The sequence below is a fragment of the Phoxinus phoxinus genome (genome assembly GCF_949152265.1).
Source record: "Phoxinus phoxinus genome assembly, chromosome: 15".
In the NCBI taxonomy this organism is placed as follows: Eukaryota; Metazoa; Chordata; class Actinopteri; order Cypriniformes; family Leuciscidae; genus Phoxinus; species Phoxinus phoxinus.
Genome location: NC_136890.1, coordinates 19,710,618 through 19,736,735, shown reverse-complemented (window position 1 = coordinate 19,736,735; position 26,118 = coordinate 19,710,618). Strand labels below are relative to the sequence as shown.

General features: G+C 37.9%; 1 protein-coding gene across 2 annotated transcripts in view; it reads left to right on the top strand.

Annotated features, from left to right (window-relative positions):
- Nucleotides 1–23,052, top strand: part of kcnd3 (potassium voltage-gated channel, Shal-related subfamily, member 3) — a 104,154-nt gene extending 81,102 nt beyond the window's left edge. Inside the window, exons 4-8 of one of the 2 annotated variants that reach the window (XM_079636489.1) lie at nucleotides 7,900–7,998; nucleotides 15,889–15,924; nucleotides 16,029–16,121; nucleotides 18,950–19,194; nucleotides 20,040–23,052. In XM_079636489.1, the coding sequence (XP_079492615.1) occupies nucleotides 7,900–7,998; nucleotides 15,889–15,924; nucleotides 16,029–16,121; nucleotides 18,950–19,194; nucleotides 20,040–20,244 (678 nt within the window). In that variant the 3' untranslated portion in view covers nucleotides 20,245–23,052. The remainder of the gene's footprint in view (nucleotides 1–7,899; nucleotides 7,999–15,888; nucleotides 15,925–16,028; nucleotides 16,122–18,949; nucleotides 19,195–20,039) is intronic. The other variant, XM_079636490.1, reaches the window with a different exon arrangement.
- The last annotated feature ends 3,066 nt before the right edge of the window (nucleotides 23,053–26,118 follow it).

Below are 26,118 nucleotides of genomic sequence, written 5' to 3'. Positions count from 1 at the left end.
TTTTTCAGGAAGATGTAGCAATGGCTTCTGACAACTTTTGCCGTTTTTGTAAATGACAATTTTAAATCGCTTGAAACAGGCGCGATAGCTGATTCGAACGAGTGATGTTCCACGGCGGCATCCATCCTTGTAATGTACAAAATCTGCGTGCAGACTGCTCACCGTCGCTGCTCTGTCGTCATCGTGTAAAGCCCGCCCCAACGTTTCTGATTAGTGCCGCGATTTCGACGGATTGGAAATGGGTTTCAATGGGCTCTTTGCCAGACCCACTTGCAGAGCAAATCTAAATTTGCTGGAAGTGGTCTGGGTTTTCCCAGGCTAAAGCTGCCTTGCACTGTGCAGCTAAACTTAGCTCATATAGCACCACCTACCAGTATATTCGATCTGGACGTTAATACCGTAACGGTGTGTCAAGTCTATTCCATACCTGTATGTCATTATTCAGTGGATCAAAAAGCAGACTGTCCTGGTCACTATTTTCCATCCAATTACACTGAATAGGAACTGAAGCTTTCATGTTTCAAAAAGGATCAAAAAAGCACCCTGAAGTGTCGTAAAATTGATGTTGATGACTCGAAAACATCAGTCTGACTTATGAACGAATCATTCAATCATTTTTCTGATCCATATGAACGGATTCAATGAAAATAATGAGTTGATCCCAAATCAGACATCGGTTGTCACAGAATCAGTTGGGTTTGAAAAAATTCCAATTTTATCGTTTTTACCGCGGGTCGAGTTTATCTTTTTTTTTTAAATGAATTTATGCACGTTTGGGTAAGAAGTAGTTCGGGTACAGATTTTAGGACCCAGAGGAGACCTCTAATCTGTACTGCCCAGATGAGATTTGTTCATTTCAAGGATTCTGGCTCACTTCTAGAGCACTCCAGGGCTTTCCAGAAGACTCTGCATTAAGAACACTGCAGACATGACAGGGTTTTATGCAGAACCATCAAAGTGAAATGAAATTTTGATCAAAGTGTGAAAAGCTTCAGATTTTATATGCTAATTTATTTCATCTTCCAGTGGATCATTGTGTCTCACCTCACGAACATGCTGCAGTTTTTTTTTTGCTGTTGTTTTTAGTGACTACAGAAAGCTATATACGTACACACATTAATAGCTAATGCAAATCTGCAGCCAAGAGAGATAAAGAGAACAGACAATTTCCTAGACATCACACAATTCTTTCATGACTGATCGCTTCATTATGCTCAAACTCGCATGGTTGATCCAAAGGTCTGAGATTTGTTATAGTTCAGGAATCAGAGTTTTGATCAAAGTTGGTCCAGTAATTGGGCTGATTCATTAGTTCTAAGAACAAAACTTAGCTGTGCTACTTCAGTGAATGTTAATGACTTGTTCACTATTAATTCGACACTTGCTTTACACACACACACACACACACACACACACACACACACACACACACACACACACACACACACACACACACACACACACACACACACACCCCAAGTCTGCTTGCCATGATCCATAATGTTTGAACGAAAAAACAGCGTGCCGCTAAACATTACACAGTTGTCCACATATGTTGCCATGGTTACTATGACAGTACAATTACGTCATTGACAAGCGACAAGTAACAAGGGACAGGCACCATTTAAATTTTTAATCTCTCCCCGAATTTACAAATTCTTGGAAACATTTAGGATAATGTAAGTACATGATTGAAAGAAACACTGTGCATGTGGTTTTTGGATATTTTGATACAACAAAATTCTTACATATTGTACCTTTAAGCTTTGATTGACACGTAATCCGTCATGCTCCGTTTATGTTATGGATAAATCATACAGGAGAAGTACTTTTACTTCTCTAAGTTATCATAAAACAGACACATACACACAAAAAAAATCACATTGACTTTTCTTTTTTTTTTTTAAGTATCCCAAGGCATATTTGGACCCAACAACCTAGCAACTAAACAACAAAATACTACAAAATACTGTACACCCCTTAGCAACCACATAACGACCCTCTCACAACAATCTAGCATTGTATAATAGACTGGTGCAGGTATGATGTCACTTTGTAGGCCAAACGGCAGTTAGCATCACACTGGTTCCCTCAAAAAAAAAACAATAGGATTTTCTCATAGGCTTTTGGATTATCGCTAAAAACAAAAGTTTATGATACTTGCACATTTTGTAATAATAATTATCACAGATGATCACAAACGTTAAACATTTTGAAGACCAAATGCAGTCGCCAGAAGTAAAAAGTTAAAGGTAGGCTATAAACGGACTACACACGGTCCCACAAATTCAATGTCACCATAACTAAGCTACTAAAACATTTTCCCAGAACGTTTGAGTTAGAGCAGTTTATAAGACCACGATTATAAGCATAACAAAGTTGTAAAAGCAGACCTGTTTACCTGAGTTTACCTGTTCAGCGTGATGACGTTTAATCTCCTCAACAGCCTAGTCCCATTTAGCCGCTTGTTAGCAACCGCCTTTTTCAAGACACGTAACAGCTTCAAAAAATATATGTATTTTATGTTGTACGTGAAAGTGTCTTTAGCTCATGTTCACCCAGACCTTATTTCAACCACTTAATCGAAACCCCATTCAAAAAACCCATTGACTTCGAACCGTAAGTGCTAAAATGCTAACTCGTTTCTGCGTTTTGGCCTACAAAGTGATGTCATACCTGCACCACTCTTTTGAAATTGTATTCACATCACTGACATATAACTCTTACATATAATGCAACAACTCTGACATATAATTATCTTTGTTGTGAACTGCAGCAAACACTGAAAGTGAAGAGATCTTGTTTAATTGACAGATAATCCACTTTAAGATCCCTGAGCTTCCATTTCTGTGAATGTTCTCGTTTCACAGCTGTGGAAATTACTGTAAAGCAAAAGGATGTAGGTATATACGTCACTGAAGTGACTCACAGAATAACGGATTTGTTCAGGTCCTGCAGTTCTGTATTTATATTGTAGATCCAGGTATCATTTTCTACCTCACCCAGACAATGTAGGTTCAGATGTAGCCTGTTTTCAGGCACTGTGAAATTACATTTTTACAGCTCATCATTTGCTCTCGTTCATAAAAAGCAATGGTTCTCAACCAGAGGGCTATAGGCTTTAGCAAACTTCCAATGGGGCCTTAAGATTACTTAAAATAATTAAAAATAGCAAGTATTTAAAAAATAAAAATTGAGATATTTATTATTTAATTCACTCTCTCAAACTTTTTTTTTTTTTTTAAGAAATAGAGTTCCCATGGCGTTCTGCATATGAGGCCTAATTTTAAAAAGTGTGATTTCGAGACCTGTACAAGTCATGTAAATTAATACAACTGTATAACTCCATGGGCATTTATATAATGAATTTACAAGTCAAGCTCTAAAATATTTTACTGGGTAGAAATTGTGAATTAAAACTATTTTCAAATATCCTTACTCTTAATCCCTATCTAGAAAAGTAATGTTCATACTTGCCTAGAAATGTCAAATTCACTGGTTAAAAAGAATGACCTTGAAGAGCATTTAAATCAAGTTTTCGATGTTGTTTATATGTGTATGAGGTGTTTTTAATACGCTTTAAGGAAAACCATGGTGGGGGGGGGGGGGATAGCATATCATTAACTATGCTGTGATGCAGGGGAGTCTCAAGAGAAGCCAGATTATCCCACAATCGGGTACATTTAGCAATATAGCAGGTGAATCAAATATACTGTATGATGTATATTACAATGTTATGGTGCACTATATGCCTTTATCCGTTCTGAGTTGTTCAAAACGTTTCGATAAGGATACGGATTTGAGCTGCATTTCAAAACGTTTCGATAAGGATACGGATTTGAGCTGCATGTCTGACTCTGAGATGACGAAAGGGAACATGCTTTGTGTAACTTTAGGAACATATTATTAGCTGTTTGATAACAGTCAAGCAAAATGCTAATCATTGAATTACCATTATGTGTCCGACGTTGTAAAGAAGAGCGATACTATTGTGCAGCATTTAATACAGCTGAGCGAGTGAATCTCTGAGCTGGTGTGAGTGAGTGGAGGCGGGGCTAATTTGCATATTCATGGTTGGATCATTGAATTTACAGAAGCTAGTGTTCGGCCATCAGATATTGGGTCTCGAAGTCAAAAAAGGTTGAACGTTGTAAAATTGAAAGATTGCCTTTACTGCTAATATACACCCTAAAGGGGTGGATAAGGTAAAAATTGATATTATTTATGTTTTTGTTTTGCCCAATTTTTCTGACTTAAAGTATTTTACTTTTTCTATACTGAATGGATTTGTCCAAACTATATTAAATTAAATCCAGGTTCTTATAATGTTCATTAATTAATAAATAAAGTTTAATTTTCAATGTAAATTGATTTTGTGGATCTTGCAAGCTTGTACAAAAAAAAAACCCTGTCTGCTTGAGGTACAGTAAATGTACAGTTCAACAAATGCTGCCTTCTCACTCACTGCATTGCTGCTTATCGTTTCAGAAAACAATGCAAATGAAGACCGCGCCTCTCAGCAGCACCTCTGCTCTGCGCACCGTTCTTTGGTGGTTTGCACTAGAGCGAATGCTTCAAGCATAAACAACTTGTGCATGTCGCAATCTAGACAGCATCCCATAACGATTTCATTCATATGGGGAATTAAATACTTTGATTGATCGAATGAAAACACGACATGCAATACTTCTATTATATCCAATATATACAGTATTCATATAACCGTGATTATTATTTAGTAGGTGACTTTGATAGGGACATGTCCCTATATTCTCCATTCCCAAATTATCTCAGCCCTCACATGATCATGTGATCAGAGGTCATTAATTTAGTTAGTCATAAATGATTGCCATAAACTTATTAACCATATTTCCATATTTCAAAGACAATAGAAGTAATAATTCTGAAATTACATATAGGCCTGGTTTTACAGACAGGTCTTAGATTAAGCCAGGATTAGGCCTTTAAATTGGGGTATTTAAAACATTACGAAATAACATTACTGGTGTGCATCTTGAGACAAAACAATGGCATTGACATTTTTTAGTTAAAACAGCTCAAAAATGTTAGTCAGCTTAAGCCTTGCCTGTGAAGCCAGGGGATAAATTTGTAATTAAATTGCAGCTAAGTTCAGCTAATTGCATGCATTTAATATAAATCTGAACTATAATACATTTTCATTAAATTGCAATTAACATGCAATTACGTGTTCAAAAACATTACATACAGTTTGCACTTAATTATATTCCTTTAAAAAGTATAATATTTTCATAATTACTTTTTTTATTTTATTTAAAGTGTACTTTTTCACAAGGGAAAGCCACAATACCCAGACTGAGGTCTTATCCACCCAATCATAGCTACCAGAATAACAATAGCTTGGAAATGAAACAAAACTGAATTTGATTGCACATTATCATATTTCTGTTGAATACATAATGTGAAAAATGTATTATTATTTCAAAAAGGAACACTTTGAAATGAGTAGCGAATTGAAATGGGTCACAGACCACAAATTTGCCTCATAAGGGACTTCGCATCATAATATTCAGGATGAAATTAGAGATCAGGCACATAACAGAGGTCTTCTGGCTTTGCCAAAGCCATAAAGTGTGTCACAGTGGGCTTTTTAAAACTGTACGTGTATAACTGAAATGTAATCTGTGAATCTGCTTTGCTCAGAGTATCTGATCTTAGCACAGTGCGGTTAGCGTCAGCCGAGTCCTGAACAACTGTTCTCAGCAGCAATATTCTGTGTCACATTGATAAAGAACCCCGTCATTACTGCGGCCGTTCACAATTTCCCATTCTGCAGGGGCAGATCCTCAGTAAAAATGTTTCTCTTTTTTGTTCCACGATAGCCGAAAATTGTTGCAACATTTGTTGGAAACACAAACGGTCTCAGAGGCCCAAACTGATTCCATTATGTGATGGCAATCTCCTGTGAAAAGAGCAGAGTTAGCACTCCACTCACCCACAGGGACTGTATGTGTGTGTGTGTGTGTGTGTGTGTGTGTGTGTGTGTGTGTGTGTGTGTGTGTGTGTGTGTGTGTGTGTGTGTGTGTGTGTGTGTGTGTGTGTGTGTGTGTGTGTGTGTGTGTGTGTGTGTGTGTTCAAGTGTGTGTGAGAAATTAATGAACATCAGAATACCGGTTTGATCTCTGCGAGGTCTCTGATGCAACTGAGACACAATTTGTTCCTCTTCAATAATTTAAAAACACACACGCACATACAAACACTCGTTTAGGGGTACGCCGATAATGATGATAATAGTGATATTTAAAAAATTAAATATCGTTATCGTGTTAACCCTTATGTTGTATTGAAATCACAGTAACACCTTTGGTGTTCCCAGTCAAAAATGACCGGCCTTTTAAAAATTGCTTGTCAATTGTTTGTTATGCTATATTATCACCAAATTGGATTCAATCCGTCAACTTTTTTTTTTTTCAATTTATTTTGAAGATTGGTTTATTTTTAGAACTGATTGGTCGTAAGCCTTCATCTGAGCTTATGCGCCCATCCTATATTATATTGCATTAAGACTCTATCAATCTCTATCAATCAGACTCTATCAATCGATCTACGAACCGCCGATCCAAATGCGCTGAACTGTGTAGAATCTCATATGGTCCAGCGCATTTGGATCGGTGGTTCGTAGATCGATTGATAGAGTCTGTTTTTCAAAGATGGATTCTGCTTGTATACGTGAAGTTGACTATGTATAAAATATCTTCTTATTAAACTGTCTGGACACTTACACAGTTCTCAATGCTTCGGTTTGCATGTAGGGACCCTCATTATGCTACCGTGTTAGTGTGGGGCTATTTTGAGCCTTGTTAGTGGTATTAACAAGCGATTTTTATTTGTCATTACTCAATGCCCCATATACTAGCGTTATACTAGCGTTATAGGCTAAACTGTTTTTGGAGATAAAACTATTTACATTCGATAATCATGAAAACAAATCTCAGATAACGGTTGACTAGGTAACAATGTGTAATTAGACCAAAGGTTCATTTTGCACCGGAGTTCTCCTTTAAGTAATCTAGCTAGCAACACTCAAGAAACCACATTACACTAGCAACTGACAATCAGTGCACTAAAAACCACTCAGAACACATTAATAACCACATAGCAACACCCTGGCGACCACCCATGATGCCCTAACACGTTTAAGAAAATATAAAAATCTAGTGTATCCATAATGTTTATTAATGCATTGCAAATGTAAACTCTTTTTATCATGTCAATAAAGCTTATTAAATCTTAAGGGAACTGAAATATGAGAGAGCATCAGTTCTCTATGAGACGGTGAAAGAATGAGAGCACAAATCAGATCATTTGATGCCTCTGGATTTGAGAAGATTAAAATACTCTCATTCATTGTAAATATTAAAATTTGATGTTCCACAGAGGATTCGACTGCTGGTTTCCACCCATCATCCATGCTGTGCCTATAAAAACGACATAGACTGAGGGAATGTGAACCGCTGCTCTATCATTTACCGTTACACAGCTGTGCTAACCGTAATTCAGCATTACACAAGACGTTTACTGTAATTAACCATTACACAGCTGCGTTTCTCTAAATTATCATTCTTCTATGCTTTGTAGTGTGTGCAAGCAACCGCTTTCTTATTCCCTGATCTGTGCACATTTTCACTGCGTAGCTGTCAGGGTCGTTCGGATTAGTTCAGTACTTTTTGTAGGCAGTTGCATTTTTCATCATCTCATGACAGACAGCAATCTATGTGAAAATCCATTTTGTTTCTTAAAGCACTTTGATCTGACTTGCTCTTTCAACAGGGATCAGATTGAGACTCAGACCTTTGTGATGGAAAAGCAGGTAGACTGAGTTGTAACTTCCTCTGTGTGTGTGTGTATATGTGTTTACAGAAAGCCCGACTGGCCCGAATGAGAATTTCCAAGGCTGGCAGCTCTACCGCCTTCCTGCATAGCAAACGAAATGGACTCAACCAATCACTGGAGCTAACGGTAAGAAACACACACATACACACGATTTCACAAATACAAAAACACACACATTCAAACTAATTTTTTCCATATTTTGTTTGGCTCCCTTGTCATTTGTCATACATTATGCATGGTTTTCAACAATATCTATATCAGGCAGTGCTCCAGTACTGAGGTAAAAGTGTCAGGTTATTTTGCTTTAAAAGTGTTTATTAGAGATTCACACGTGGTGATCCAATCTTCAGCACTTAAGAGCGATTATGGGATTTTCATGTTTACATATTTGCACAAACATCAGCTCAATTAACTCAATAACGTCCAATTTATCAGGACAGAGTGATGAACTGATGTGAGAATGTCTTAATGTGTTGCTAAACACCCTCATTGAGGAGATGGAGAGATCAGTGGCCGGGTGCATAAACTGCTTAGGCCCTGTCCACGTGAACACAGGTATTTTCAAAACCGCAGCTTTTTCTATGCGGTTTGGCTGTTCGTCCACACGGAAACGCAGTGTCCGGTCACTGAAACCAAACTTTTTTGAAAACTGCCAGGGTGAAGATTTTTAAAAACTATGGTTGCAGTGTTGTCATGTAACGGTGAAACCAGAGATTTTGGCTTGTGACTTCGGTAACCGGTAAAATTTCTTCCAGGCTTCTGATTGGCCAACGTGGCTTTACGGTTAAGGTTATATCGCCACCTGTTGGTTTGGCATGCTCTTGACAGCCCTTCATCGGGTGTTTTTGCTTTTTCACGTGGATGCAAAAAAAAACAATACCTGTGTACGTGTGGACTAGGCCTTAGACTAGTCTTACAAGTTAGTCATCTATTTTTTTCTTCCAGACTGGTCATAACATAAAAATTGGTCTAATTTGAATCCGAAAAGTGAGACTGATTAAATTTAATTAACTGCTTGTTGGTCAGACTAGTTCTAAAGACACATGCAACTGGCCCCTGGTCTTTATTACTGCAGTTGTTTGACGCTAAAATGTCTTCCTGGAAAAAGAAACCGTCGACTCTCTGAATGCATTGAATGTATTTGAGGAATGAGGAACACGCTGATGTGAAAGTGAACAGCGAGTACAGACAGAGACAGATTGCAGGCCACTCCACAGCTAACCAGTTTTACAGAACATCCTCAGAGAGGTCCAGTGAGTGAAGAACCTGACAATATTAAGCCTTATGTTCTGTTCTCAGACCTCAAGGCTGTTTCAACAGTGTGGGAAAAAAATACTTAAGAAATAAACATACATATATATAATCAGGTGTTCAATGCATTTTCTACTGGTTGAGAGGGGAATTTACTGCAGTAAATTGACTTAGGATGGTCTATTTTACTGTCATTAGTGAATATTATAGAATAATTCCACACTAGTAATAGAGGTTTGCATGGCCCCAGAAAATTATGCTTTTGTTTACAAATAAGAGCCAGTCACGATTCTAATGAAGTGAGGAATCAGAATGCAAAGACAATTGCAGTCAAAATACAGAACTTTTACTGTGCAAATTTCACAAAAATATTTTTTTGTATAACAACTAGTTCCCTTTCAAGCTAGTTCCAAACGGCTTTCAAGTTCAAGCCCAGGTACATTACACAGTATTTATTTTTCAACTGTATTAAGCGGGACCATGTCTTTGGCTATGTGGTTAGTGATCGAGTTTGTAATCTCGATCCACCGTTTGTTTTTTCTGTCGTAGTAAGTCCCTCTAGCAAACACGTCTTTAAGTGACATTTGGCTCGACTTTTCTTTTGCTTTCCCCGTGTTACCTGCTGATGTGGAGGGCGCTGAGCTTGATATCATACATTCTTGATATTCGAAGACGTGCTAAGGTGCTGGAGCAAATTGCTTTTGGCGACAATTTTAGCCCGACAGCCCGACAAGTTTAACATTGTAAAGGGTCCGTCTGAAAGAGTGACGCGCAGCGTAACGTTCGCTCCGAACGTTGTGTAATTAAATACATCGGTATGGCGGTATATTAAAAATGAATATCGTAACGAAAATGTACACCGGTTTTCGGTATGAACCGGTATACCGCCCAGCACTATCATATACATCGAAAATTGTATACATTTGATACCGGTAAAAGATGATATTAATAATAATAATAATACACGTCCAAGTGATGCTTCTTCACTGTTGCTTTATCGTGAATGAAGCGCATCACGAGAACTCCCTCTACAAATGTACACAATGACATGCACACACACGTATAACCACTCACACATATCCATCTATAGCTACGATACAATATTGAATTAATTTGAAACAATAGCGCTTATTATAGAACCCAAAAAATATTTGTAACAAGCATTTAGATAGTAAAAAGTGTAGATAGTGTCAGCTTCTGACAGCGTTTCTGAGGAATCGTAGCCCATTCCTCATGAGCAATGGCCTCCAGTTCAGTAATGTTCTTGGGTTTGCGTGCTGCAACCGCCTTCTTCAAATCCCACCAGAGATTTTCTATGGGCTTCAAGTCAGGTGACTGTGATGCCACTGTAGAATCTTCCAGGACTTCTTCGGCAACAAAGCCTTGGTGGAATTTGAGGAATGCTTGGGATCAATGTCCTGCTGAAAGGTCCAATGACGCCCAAGCTTCAGCTTCCTCACGTTTTCTCCTAGAATTTCCTGATACTTCAATAAATCCATATTGTCTTCACACGCAGCCAGTTTCCAGTGCCAGAGGATGCAAAGCAGACCCAGAACATCACCGAGCCTCCACCTTGCTTAACTGTAGACAGAGAGTTCTTTTCAGCATATGCTTCATTCTTCTTCCTCCAGACATACCACTGATCCAGAGTGCCGGAAAGTTCCAGTTTTGTTTCATTGCTCCACAGAACAGAATTCCAAAACTTCTATGGCTTATTTATACGATTTTGAGCAAATTGGAGCAGACTTTTCTTGTGATATTTGGTCAGTAGTGGTGTACGTCTTGGGGTTCTGGTATGCGTTTAGTACGCGCCTTACTGTGCAGCTGAAACCTCTGTGCCTGTCACCACCAAGTCTTGCTGCAGGTCTTTTGCAGTTACTCAAGGGTTTTTCTGAACCTGCCTTCCCAGAAATCTGATTGCAGCCGTTGATAGCTGCCTTTTTCTACCCCGTCAGGTAGAGTAACCACTGCACGATTCTGCGCGATTGTGTGATGCTAAACAAGCACAGAAATAACATACAGTGCGGTGATCACGCTAAATACAAAAACATCCCCCTGCATTGTTTCTTTTTGGATATAGACACCATATTAATGACCATTTTCATAAAAGAAGATTTGCTGTACACATAATAACTGGTAAGGTATATCAGACATGACCATCACAACCTCAAACTTCATTCACCACCTCTAAAAGTAAGCTATGGCTTGTGGGGTAGTTAATTTGACTAATGTTATATCTAGAGAGAATAGTGGTCAAAACAGCATGCCTCTTTATACAAAATGATGTTTTCAAATGTTGCTTAAAGTCGGCATGAAATAAAATTTGACAAATCTTTTTATATGTAATATTGTAGTGTTTTTTATAAATGATTTATCTGTGCACTTCATTATTTTTTTTAAATGCATCTACGCATATAATCTTCAAATCAAATACATTACCTTTTCCTCCCCCCTCGAAACGACCTCTCTTCTCTTTCGGTAAAGTGCCGTGGCGAAAGCGTGTGGCCAGAGCCGATGAGGGTGCGGCTATCGGTGTCTGTCTCATTAAATATAAAAATGGGCTGATTCCTGCCTGAAAATTTAGCTGCTCATCCTCGTTCTCGTCGCCAGGCTCCTCAATAAAAAAATCCTTCATGGGAGGGTAACAGTGGGGAGTCCGGTGGAGAGAAATCCTCCACAATTGAATGTAAACTGGCATTCAAATCGGCCTCCATTTTGTTTGCAACGCCCAACCTCCAACGATCCAATCAATTCCCGAAGGACGAAATCAAGCCCCGCCCTACATTTTTTTCTAATTTCAGAAGCCGTTTCACTCGGATATACGTCACAACAAGGAAAAAAATGACAATCTCAACTTCCGTTTCATGCCGACTTTAAGGCTGTCAATAGATTCAAATGATCATGTTTTCCAGAAAGCTGTTAAATCTGCTAAATCAAAATATCTTGCAGAAGTTGTCTCAAAAAATTCTCATAGACCTAGAACTTTATTTTCCACAATTGACTTTGTCCTAAACCCTGTGGTTGCTGTTTTTACTGATGTGTCTGATTCTCTATGTGAAAACTTTTTATCTTTTTTTGTTTCAAAAACAAAAAGGTTAAGACCACAAATAACACAAAGCTCGCTTGTCTTCCCTGAAGTGAGGTGCTCAGCATGTTTGACCCAATTTCTCTATCCACTTGCAGAGAGATTGTTGAACACCTAAAACCTACCTCATGCCCAAATGATATTATTACATCACACTTTTTTAAACTAATTATTAATATAATAGGGCCTGATTTCCTATTTTTTATCAACACCTGTTTGAATACTGGTACGGTCCCGGACTGCCTAAAACATGCTTCAGTCACTCCCCTATTGAAAAAATCTAATCTTGACACATCTGATTTAAGTAATTTCAGGCCAATTTCAAATCTCCCATTTATCTCAAAAATCTTAGAAAAAGTTGTTCTCAATCAATTACAATCTTTTCCGAGTACAAATTCACTATATGATGAATTCCAATCAGGTTTCAGGAAATTACACAGCACCGAATCAGCCTTACTGAAAGTCACCAATGATATTATGCTGGCTATAGATAATGGGAGTGCTGTTGCCCTTGTCCTTTTAGATCTTAGCTCTGCTTTCGACATGGTTGACCACTCAATTCTTATCTTTCGACTAAAAAGTTTAGGCATTCACGGCACCGTGTTAAACTGGTTTAAGTCTTTTTTAACTAACAGAATATTTTCTGTATGCATTGAAAATTGCACTTCCTCAGCAGCACATCTGTTCTGCGGTGTACCGCAGGGTTCTATTCTAGCTCCGATACTATTCTCCTTATACATTTTACCATTGGGCTCTATTTTCTCTAAACATGGAGTATCATTCCATCTGTACGCTGATGACACCCAATTGTACTTCCCATTTAAACAAAATAACTCTACCACATTAAAAGTCCTGCTTGCATGCTTTCAGGAAGTGAAGCTATGGCTTGAACAAAAATTTTTAACTTTAAATGAGAATAAAACGGAAGTATTACTGTTTGGCCCAAACGATCGCCTTGACCTCGGTACCTTAGACCTGGATGAGTTAAATCTGCACGTTACTTCAACTGCTAAAAATCTTGGCTTCTTGTTCGACTCAGGCCTTAAGTTTGATAAACAAATCAACTCTGTCGTTAAGTCATGTTTCTTTCACTTAAGGCGTCTTGCAAAAGTTTTAAAAAAAAAATCCCCAAAATTTTTTGAAATAGTCATTCATGCGTTTATCACCTCACAAATTGACTATTGTAACTCACTTTATCTTGGAGCAAATCAATCATCTATCGGGCGCCTCCAACTAGTACAGAATGCTGCTGCTAGGTTGTTGAGCGGTAGTCGAAAGTTCGACCACATTACACCGATTTTAACTTCCCTAAACTGGCTACCAGTAAAACAGAGAATAGAGTTTAAAATTTTAGCTTTTCTTTTTAAATCACTACACGGCCTAGCACCAGGGTACTTGGCTGACCTTATACACTTCCACAACCCATCCAGGTCTCTTAGGTCTAGTAACCTTGGATTGCTCTCGGTGCGCAGATCAAGACTGAAACATCGAGGTGACCGAGCTTTTGCAATAGCAGGCCCCAAATTATGGAATAGCCTACCATCATCAATCAGAACAGCATCGTCATTTGCCTCTTTTAAACTGAAGCTTAAAAACCATTTTCTTAATGTGGATACTTAACGCGCTCTCTTAAATCTTAACTGTCTTTCTTTTCTTTTTTTTCAATATATTATTTATTCTACTGCTTGTAAATTGCATTATCTGTTTTTGCAATTTTATTTTACTGTATTATCCTTGTTTCGATTATTGTCTTGTTCAGCACTTTGGTCAACCATGGGTTGTTTTTAAATGTGCTCTACAAATAAATAATGAAATGAAATGAAATGAAATGAATTAATGATGGCATGTGTTTTGTATAACGTGCATAAATTCACAGACATTTGCCACAGTTTCTTTCTAATCATAGTGCTTTAATGCCAAATATCGCTCTTTCCAATGACAAAAAACAACATACAAAACTGTTAATGATGTTTTGTCATGTTTTATGTTTCTCTTGAAGCAGGGTCAGACGTAATCAGGGGGTTGGGTGGCAAATTGCCAGCAGAATTAATACAATGCACCCAAAATTCAAGATGTGGTGGAAAAAAATGGCCGTTATTTTTATAACATAATAATAATCATTTGTTACATTTATGTAGCGCTTTTTCTGAGACCTCAAAGTGCTTTACATAGAAGAGGGAATCTACTCAACCACCACCAATGTGCAGCATCCACTTGGATGATGCGACAGCAGCCATATTGCGCCATAACGCCCACCACACACCAGCTTACTGGTGGAGAGGAGATATTCCATAAAACATATCACCGCTCATTTTACCCCTCATGACAACTGTGAGGGGGGTTAAAACTCATCCGTTTAAATTATATTATGCCTTAAAGTACTACATAATTAAGGGCGTGGCCACTTGAGTGACAGGTGGATTGCAGCTGCTGTCACTACCAGCCGTTTGTCTGCTGTAGCCGTCACATCACCTCAGCTAATCCCGCCTCTTTGCACATTTTCGGTTATTTGAGAGTGACGTGCTGACAACCAGCTCCGGCCACTTTGGGCTTCAAAAATTTACTTCCGAAACCAGGGGTGAAGTCACGGACGCTATGTCCATATTTTTGTTTACAGTCTATGGTTTGAACCATACTCTCCACCTACTGATCTAATGCATAAACATGAGATTTACTCCCTCATATCAGGACAGAAGTGGTTGAAAGTGGAAAAAATATATGCATTAAAACAAGTGTAAACGGGTATGTGTCTGCCTCGTCTACTTGTGATCCGATTGACCAAAATGCATCTTGATACAAGGTGTAAACAGGGCCTAGTACTCCAAATATAAAAAAGTAGTCAATTGCAATTAAAAAAAATTGGTTTAAAATACACATCTGTATTTTTTCCTTTAAAAAAAAAAAAGTGTCATTGGAGGGTGAATCACAAGAACACTGAAAACCGTGAAAATGTGCTTAACTGTCATGCACATCACAATGGAAAAATTTGTAATGGTCCTAAAAATAGGCTTAATTTCCTTTATGCAAAGTATTCTTAATAAGCAGTCCTTTGATTTTAGGGATAATTTGAGATTTCTTAATGCGATTCACCCAAGAATGGTCTGACTTACATCAAAAAGAAAAACTGGTTCTAGGTTAGAGACTGTCTGAATAGCTCATAAATACCACACAGTTCACACACAAACATGCAGTATGTTCAAAATAAGAGTACTCCGGGTTTGTTACTGTAAAACGCCTAATTTTGCTCTCTCTTCATTTCTATCAATATCTTTCTTTTTCCTTCTGTCTCTCTCTCCTCCTACACATCACTGACTGACTCACTCATGTTATTTTGGTGCTCGCGTTGTGTTAAGACGTGGAAAAGGCGGAAAATGTGGAGCAGTGTATGTGCGTTCAGTCGAAGGGCCCAGTGTGCGATGCGAGCACAAGCTCCCAGGCAAAAGTGCTACAATAAAAGAGACATATGTGGAGTTAAAGTAACTGTACCAACGGATTTGTGAAACAGGAAAGTGGAATCACTGATTCGCCCAATCCTCTGAGGCCCCTCGTCCTTCCTTTCTCTCAGGCTTTGTTTATTTAAAGTTATAGATGATATATTGTACTGCTCTGTTATGGATGAAGTTCCTTCCAAAAGCAGTAAACCACTCTCCATGTCTCTCCCTCGCACTCTTACACAACAGCAGCTTCCCTATTACAAGATGAAACTTTCACCACAGGTACTGAGCCAAACAACACACATTCTGTCCCTCTCTCCACTTCATTATTCATGCATGAAATCTGATGATTCCTTAAAAATATATGTCTGTGTGTGTTTCTGCAGGGCTCCTTAGAGGAGGACCAGCAACTGAAAAAGACCACATCTCTGCTGGAGAGTCAACATCACCATCTTCTGCACTGCCTAGAGAAGACTACGGTCAGTTAGAAGTAGTGATGGGCACTTGTTTCCAAACACTGCTTCATTAAGCTTTACAAATCTTTTATATCGAAACCACAGCATGTATCAAAGTACATGTGTATTGGCATCTCGCCAACTAAGTCACATCATTTCAGCAAACAAGGCTTTGTCATGCCATTTCGAACGTTTCAAAGTTCTGACGGGTGTCTCCACCATGGATTAAAAAATATTTTCTCTCACAATTCCGAGATATATTTAGTTAAAATTGTGAGATACCACTCGCAAGTTTTGAAGAAAAAAAGTAAGAATTAGTCGCAATTAACTTTTTTTATTTAGTTGAATCTATTGTTTCCATCGTTGATTTTGTGAGCCCATGAATGGGGTTTGGTATGTGATTTCAGTATATTTTATAGTGTAGGTTTATTTTGTATTACTGTAATGAATTTTATACATGTAGCCTATAATACAAAAAGGATAAGTTAAAAAGAAAGAAAGAAAGAAAGAAAGAAAGAAAGAAAGAAAGAAAGAAAGAAAGAAAGAAAGAAAGAAAGAAAGAAAGAAAGGTGCAGACAGCGCTTCGAAACAGTGAATCATTTTGTGAAGAAATTGGTTCAACTGACTCAAGCTTAATTTCTTCCAAGACATTGCTATCACACCAACAAATGCAAAAGTGGGACGTGATGCAACCAAACAAAACCCAGCCAATCAGAACAATTCTTAACAGGAAATTGGCAAAAAAAGCGAGGCTGCAAGGGATACATATTCCTTGTCCAAATAGCCACACTTGCGGTCTTGGCCACTTGAGAGCGCGTGCATGCGACAGGAAGTGAGGAAGACTGTCCCATGTCTTAAAAATGCTATAACAAAAACCTTAATGCATACTAAACCCACACTATCTCGAATACCGCTCTGACTAAGCGTATCCCATCATGCATTATGTTTGGAAACTCATGTCCCCCGAAATCACGAGATGTCGAGGAAAACGCTGTAATTTAAATTAACTAGATACATATCATTTGGTAGTAAAAACAAAGTGTTACACATTTTATTGGTCCAAAGATGAGTATGGTATGTGTAGGCCTATTTTGTACAACATTTGCAATTGTTTTTATCTCAATTAGAGCCACCACAATTTTAAACTTAAAAAAAAAACTGAACAGACATGTAGAAGTTTATTTTTAAATGCAAAGTATTGAAAATATAACAAATAAAAGCTCTGTAAACAAGCATTTTTGCAAGATTGTAAGTGTGTACCATCGAGTAATCAAATTAAAGTTCTACACACACTTGCAGTTTTTAATTATGCCTACTTGAACACTTGCCAAATATAGGAAATACGTCATACAAAGACAAGTGGTCAAGTGCAAAGATCGCAACATCGCAAGTGTGGGAATATGGACATGTCACAACACAAGGCGCTCTTCAGTGAGATTAATGTGTTTTTGGATTGTTCTGCTGACGAAACACTGCAAACAAAATATATTTCCAAGTAATTTCAATAGACAAAAAAACTGCAGGCAACCTGAGCTGTGGAAAATAAGTGATCTTGGAGCTTTATGCAGCAGATACCATTGAAAAAAACGGTCAGTCTCAGCCTCGCTTTCAAACCTGTCATGGCGGTAATGGCGCTGCTCTGAATAAGGTCTATTATTCCCTCATCGCGCTCTCTCGCGCACGCAAAAACTGCACAGCGTAAAGCACATAGGCCTACCTTGCATGTCAATGACATCAGCGATGCTTCTCCAGACGTCACGCTCTTTTCGGTTCCTTTGAGAAACTTGAGGCTGTGTCATGTATAATTCAATGTTTTTCTTCAACACAATCACACCTGCTCCTCGGACGTTTAACATTGGGGAGCAAATGCGATATTTCCGTCCAATTGTATCTTGGTGTGGGTGGGGCTACCTGACACGAACCGCTGAAGTAACGTAGGCCTACAAGGGACATATAATATTTATAGGCTATATATTTTAAATTATTAACCTATTTCAACAATAAACAGGCATTATCATTGTCAAACACAATACATCAGGCAAAATGTCATACAAATAATAAATAGGCAACACCAAATAGTAAATTGGCTACAACAAATAATAGGTAGGCCTAGGCCTACAAAAATTAAACTTAAACTTATTTTTCAGGTAAGAACGGCCACGTCCATTTGTAAAGTGTCTGGCTTCCAATGTCATTCGCTTCTAGTTATTTTTAGTTGTACAAAAGTTTGTTATTTAAAAAAAAAATAGTTTGTTATGCTGCTTGATATTTCAAACTGGTATTGCTTACAATATTATTTTAATGTGTTGTCTTAATTATAAACACGCTGGTTTGTAGCGCAAACAGTTTTACAGTTTGCTGCACTTTTATATATATTCTTCTCATTATTTCGTGTTGCACATATACAGAAAACAACTTGCACGTTGAAAAATAAGGTGAATAGCATATTTTATGTATTGATATCCTATAATATATCCTATAACCATTCTTAGCAGTGACATAATCAAGACAAGGACAGGAAAAAAAAAATATATTAACTAATAATATCATAGTTTCACCCCTCCAACCCATGCCCGCCCTACAATATTAACCACATAGTATTCCATTTTACAGACACATTTAATTACATCCTCAAACTTGTCTTATGCAATGTATAACTGACATAAAAACGAAGGAATTTATTTGATTCTGATTTGCTCTCATTTGTCACATTACAGAAGTTAAAATGCACCAAATGCTGTTTCATGTTCTCTATAATATGCAAATATTAAAATGCACATGTAAGGCTTTGAAGTAAAGGCAATTACCAAAAAAAAAGGCTTAGGAAATAATGTTTGTGTTTCTGTGAACAGAATCATGAGTTTGTGGACGAGCGTCTGTATGAACAAGGGTACCTGCAGACAGCCTTGCAGAACTTCCCATCGCAGAGTCCATCTCTCTCCAGTGAAGAGGGCGTCACGGGTACCTGCTGCTCTCGGAGAACCAAGAAGAACATCCAGGCTCTCAATGCCACACACACACACTCACACACGCACAACCTACAGGAGCTTAGCGCCTTACACATCCATTGTGGGGAACAGCAACCACTCAACACCAGGTAAGCACTCTTTCCTTAGAAAGACACGTATTCACATGTCCTAAGTGTTGATTTTTATTGGAACTAACAGACTTCAAACTTTTTTATTTATGATATGAAGGTCACATGACAGTTGTTATAAAAAAAAGTATGAAACAGAAGTTGCGATAGTATTTTGTGTGACATATCCGAGTGAAACCTGCTTCTTGAACAAGAATAAATATAGGGCGGGGCTTGATTTTGTCTCTCTGGAATTGATTATATGGTTGTGGTTTGCTATTGCTGAGATCTCATGTGAGTGACAGGTTGTGCCGGCCTCACACTAGTAAACATGTCATCAGAGAAGAGATAAGATGTCGCTGCATGAGGGAGGGAATTATTTTTTTTTAAAGATTATGAGGTACTTCAATTTTTTAAGAATTATGTGCACGGATAAAAATTTTGATTTCATGGTGACTAGCATACTTTTTAAATGCTTTAGATTTGATTGTTCCCCCTCTCACAACTATGTAAATCCATTATAAAAATATGAATTACTAAATGTAAAATCTATGACAATTTAAACAAATCAAAACAAACATAACCCATTTTAAGTATTAGGGTCTCACGGGATCCCCGACATCAAAAGTAGGTGTATATATTTCAATTGAACGTGAGGGTTAAAAGGTCAATTTCACATGTGAAAAGCATATTTTGTGTCATTTCCAAATAATATCCGTCAAATAAGGCAAAAAAAACAATAATTGTATACATTTGTGTGTTTATGATGTATGCTATCTATAAAAGTAGCCTTAGAGAGCAATTGAATAAACAAGTGAGTGTGTGAAAAGAGTTCTAAGACCTCTGTCTCTTTCTCTCTGTCTCAGTCGTTCCAGTCTCAATCTGATGTCGGATGAATCAGGGAGTCTGAACTGCAAGAGCAGTGGACTGGTTACCACGGCAATCATCAGTATCCCAACCCCTCCCTCAAACAACTCTCGAGCCAATCCCGACGCTCCGCCCCCTCCGAACCCAGACGCTCCGCCTCGTCCGAACACTGGCTCTGATGTGGTGAAAATCTCTGCTCTGTAGGAGAAAACAGAACTCAGGAAGAGAAACTGATGAGTAGCCTGCCCCCTAGTGGGAGAAGGAGTGCACTGACTCAGACTCTCTAAAAGAAATAGAATAACATTGATGCGTCTGTGTAATTGAGAGAGAAAGGACGACCATGAGTATTCAAACACTCTCCATCAGGACTGATGAAGATGAGGGTGTCACTGTGCATAAAACATTTCTCCTTTTTCCTCTTAGTTTACTGTCGGGTCATACTGTTTTTTAAATCGTCGAAAAAGATTAATATTTTGACTAGAGATGGAGGCAAGAGGTCAAGCGTTTTGTTTTCATCCGAAAGTCTTGTTTGTTTATTATCTGTCCGTTAATCTGTTCCAACATCGCAGACAGCCTCTCAAAGCCTCGGCTTTCTATATCCCACTAATGTTGTTTTGAACTAGAGCAATTCCTTTTGGATAAGAGCAAGTCTGAGTGAGACCATATGAGGGCGACAGTGTTTCTTAGACCATGCTATGTTTTTATTTTTGGAATATTTGGTCAGAGTTAGGTCTAACTTGAATGTTTCTGCCCCGCGTGTATGTGTGCGTGTGTGAATTACTAAAGCGTCCCTCAAACTTTCAGCCTCTCACACAGTTCGTGCCTCTCAGGGGGAAGAGAGTTTCCTTCTTCTTTAAGCCACTGTCTCTCCACGAGTCCAAACCGTTGAGCCAGACTTTGTAACGTTAGCTGTGACCTATCAAACATTACTATGTAATATAGAACCAAAAAAAAGAGAGAAAGAATCGTGAAAGTGTTTTTAAAAACTCTGTGACTACAAGCACAAGACGTCTCTGAGATTTTGTGACTACAATGTGTATCAAGCCTTGGTTTAACTGTGAATATTGTTGATAGGATATTTTGTAATATTTAGCCATTGTTTTGGCGAAACCAGAGCAGCTGCCTACCCCGCCCCTTTTCGTCCGCCCCGCCCTTTTATGTATGCCCCGCCCCTTTCCTCTGTCCACTGCTGACCTGCTTCCCGTAGTTGTTCTGATCTAAGTGTTATTGTCATTATCGCTCAATGGGTATTTAAAAAAAAATGTGTCTAGTTTGTGTAAAACTACATGGGTAGGAAACTTTTGATGTTTGTGTTTTTTTCATTAACAGTGAATGTTTTCGTTACCTCTAGATTTTCAGTCATACATTGCTGTGAGAGGAGAAACCGTCAACCGTACAAACCAATTAGAGATATTCTCCACCTCTTTTCTCTCCTTCCAAACTCCCTCCTTTTCTGTCTGTGTCTTTTTTGTCAGCCATGCTCAGGAGAATGGCACTGCCAATGAGATATAGTTCAAATTTGTTGTCATGTAGTGGAAAGACCGTTTCGTCTGTATTGTTTACAATTCCCAATCCTATTCTCAAAACTGCCAGCAAATCAACCACATGTCCCCCTGAGCTCTGCTTTTTGTATCATAATCCCCATCCCAGGACTCTAAACCCAACCCGTCCCCTTAAACCCCACTCACTTGTGCCTCTTACACCAGCATACATAGGAAGTGACCCCTCCCCTCAGGACGTTATTGCTCCAGGGCCACTGAGTTTTAGTGTTCAGTGCAATGCAACACACACTATCAACACATTTAATCTTGGTTTTGGCCCCTTTTAGATAGAATAAGCCATATTTTCCAGAAGAAAAAAAAATCTGATTTAATAATTGCATAACAGATTAAAAAAACTATACTTGAACTTTAAAGCCGAAGTGGATGTCCAGTTACACAAATGTGAAAAGAGTTGTAATTTGTTGGACATGACAGCAGTATTACAGGGAAAAAGCACATTGTGATATTTAGGAATATCAGGGTATCCGGCCCACACCATTCTTGTGAAACTCTTATCAAAATGTTCTTTGATGTCCCATGTGTTCATATGACTATCCTGTTTGTTGTACATACAATCCATTACAAACCTCTAATGATCCTCTTTTTATGGTCCCAAGGGATGTTTGGTCCATTTGTGATTTACATAAGTGTACATAATAGATGGGAAATATGGAAATTATCTAATGTTTAATCAATCAGAAGGGAAGGTGTGGCCAATATATTCTAAAGTTTAAGATAATAAATGTTGAGTATTGGATCACCTGTGGTCAATGGCGAGCAGTAATGTGTTCGATTTACTTTCTTTTGCTTTTTCTTTACATCCAGCCAAGAAGGGGACACTACAAAACCATCAATGTAATAGAAGTAAATCTAGAATCCTAACAGCTTTGTAATCATTCATATGTGGAGTCCATTCAAATGACAGAACTGGTTGTTTTGAATATATTACCAAGTGGAGATCTGTATGTGCGCATCTGCATACCTGTCGAGGGTCTTCTTTCTTCCTCTGTGTGTCTGTGCTTGTTTAACTCTTTTACTCTCTTCGCTTTGTTATTTATTTTTATTTTTTTAGATAGTCATGTTGTTCTATTCAGCAGATTCCTGTTCACTGTTCACTGTCCAATGTTAAATATTATTTATGATCTTGTCTTGTGTCACAGTTGTGAAACGCCTGATAAATGAATTGTATCTGCCACTAATCCATCTGCTGTTTATTCAGTTCCTCTGACAATGCTGAACCGTGATCTGACAGCAGTTTAATGATGAAATCACATTAACAATATTTTGGAGCTGAAATAAAGTATAGATATGACATTACAAGTAATAGATATTGCATCAGTGAGGATGCGGAAAACAAGCTGCAGCTGAAAAAGAAATCCAACTCTGGGTCTTTACCTTAGATCGTCTTAAAATTTATCTGAGCACCTCAAAAATATAATTTGCTTCCTACAATAAATAATTCTATATGAAAATATCGTCCATCATTTAAAACACAATATGACTTGCTACAATTCCAATTGTCTCTTTTCATCTCATTAGCCACATGCAGCTCATGGTGATATGAGCCATTTAGGTGCATTTATGTTTATTTGGGTAGAAAAAAACATCCGTAACAATAAAATGACCTTCTATTCTGGACGTATACATTATGGGTTGGTAAATCTGTGGACTTGAGAAATCCCATTAGTAAAAACCTCTAAGACTTTATGTAACTATATTTTTGTCTAAATCTATTTGTTTACCTAATATACTGACTAAAATTTTGCAATGCAGTTTACAGTGTGCTTTGTAGATTAGTAGATTAATGGAAATATCTGTTTACATATGATTTACATGATTGTGTTTTTAAAGTGATAAAGCCTTGTAAACTGCAACTTAGAGGGACAGTTCCCCCCAAAATGCAAATGTGGTCATTAATTTCTCTCCCTCAAGTTCTTCAAACCCTGTATGACTTTCTTCTGTAAATTATAAAAGAAGATATTTTGAAAAATGTTGGTAACCAAACAGTTTTATTGACTTCCTTTCTATGTATGAAAAAAAAAAGAGAGACATTTCTCCAAATATCTTATGTTCCTCCACGAAAGATTAGAAAGTTATACAGGTTTGGAACGACATAAAGATGCAATGACAGACTTGTCATTTTTGGGTGAACTATCCCTTTAAGAGCATGTCATAGAGTTTAATTTTCCTTGCCTTTGATTAACACTTAAAAAGTTGATAAAAAGCCACAAATAGTATGTAGTGTTTAACATATCAGTAGTACATGTACATTCAAATATAAATATGTTAGTTTTATCATGACACTTCTCACTTGAATGTAAATAGGCCAGTGAAATAATAGCATTAAATGAATCACTCACATCACGAAAAAAAATATATATATATACTTTACCACCGAGCGTTTAGGAAAGTTTCCAATCAAGGAGGCCCATCGCTTTAAAGGGTTAGTTCACCCAAAAAGGAAAATTCTGTAATTACTCACCCATCCTTTTGTTCATTGTCGGAACACAAATTAAGATATTTTTTATTAAATCTGAGAGCTGGCTCACTCTTCCATAGGCTTCTATGGGATTAAAAACTTGAGAAGAAAAGTTAGTAAAGACATCGTTAAAATAGTCCAAGTGACTACAGTGGCTCAACCTTAAGTTTATCAAGCGACGAGAATACTTTTTGTGCGCAAAAAAAAAAAACTAAAATAACGACTTTATTCAACTATTCATGTTCTTCTCTGTGGGCCTCTGAGTGAGTTCATGTAGGCTAGCCTAGTGTAACAGTGCATCGCTTCTCGGTTGTACGTCAGAACGTATAGGCTCACTATTGTGCGACGATGGTTATGTGTGTGATGCATGTTCAATCCCATAGAAGTTTATGGAGGAGTGAGAAAGCTCTCAGATTGAATCAAAAATATCTCAATTTGTGTTCCGAAGATGAACGAAAGTCTTACGGGGTTGGAACAACATAAGGGTGAGTAATTACTGACAGAATTTTCATTTTGGGTTCATTTCCGGTCAATCAGCTGTTATTCAAGAGTGTGTTCGGGAGTAGTTTGTGGAGTTGTGAACGCAGCTGTCTGTTTCTTAACAAAGGATTTTTTATCATATTTAAAAAAAAAAACATCCCAAATGTGTAAAAGCTTGTATTATTCTAATGTAAAAAAAAAAAAAATCTTAATGTAAATTATATTTACAATTTCAGTCAACTTTTTTTAGTCAAAAATGGACAACTGAACTTATTAGTAGGCTATCCGTAAACATTTCATTAATTTTAACAAACAAATAATAAATAGCAATTTTGAGTGTTTTAAAAGTTTCCAATGTGCTCTCTAATCTATCAGATAAATTAGTCCTCACACATGTTCAGCACGAGGATAACAAACAGCGGAGCCCAGAACACAGTGGCCGTGATGATGACGTAGCCGAACCTCTTCGACACGACATGAAATAGTGAATGATTATCGGTGTCATAGACAAACCCCAGACGGGGAGCAGCATGTAACCTACACACTTAAACCGATCTGTGTGTGACCCTGGTGACCTTTGTAAATGCTGACGCATGATGAGGTAATAGGAATTATCAAATTGTCAGCTACAGAAATGCGAAAAAGAAAAAAAGAAAAGACCTCAAACCCAGATAAACAAAATCCATTTTCCTATTTTCTCATTCCTCATCTTGAAAGGAAAGGCGATGGCCAAGAATCTCTCCACGCTTATGAGCAGGAGCGTCAGAAACTGCACACATCGCTGCACAGAGAGAAAGTGAACTGCTGCAGGCAACACGGAAAGAGCCCAACCGAGTCTCCAATTAAAGACACTGAAAACACCGGTGAATCTAAAGAACATCTGAGAAGAGCCACGGCGGATAAATTCAACAGCAGCGCATAGATGGATGTCTGCAAACTTTTGCTTCTCAGAACAGCAAAGAAAACCAGCACGTTTCCTTAAGTTCTGAGTAAAAATGTCACACTAAGGAGAAAGGAATTAAAGATCAGAAAGAGTGCTGGATGGCTCATTCCTGAATGTTGTACTCACATTAGGGATTATATTTCCCATCCTGTAAACTTCCATGTTGTTCAACAGTTACATGTCTGACTTTACACCTGCATGTTCGATACAGGTGTAGTTTGAGGGTTGAATGAGCTTCTGACTCCCCCACCCCCCTCTTATTTCCCCCATCTCATTTCCCCCATCTCATCCTAATTGTGACCTTTATTTTCAAGTGTACCAGCAATTATTCCATTACCAACAATTAGCATGCGTGAGACATGGACCAAAGTCCGGGGTCTCAATAAGTCTCAAAATCATTCCGCTTTTTACACGTACTTAAATTAGTAAATTATTAGGCTAATCCAACAAACAAACAAACAAACAAATAAATATTACTTTAAGTTGGAATTATGTTGTGAGAAGAAAAACAGCCTCCGAGAACACTCAGTCTGCGTCAGAAACGTAATTAGGCCCTATCAACCTCAGTGTTTATTTTGCAATAATGACCGACTGACTTACACGGTGTTGGGAAGGTTATTGGAAATGTAATGGGT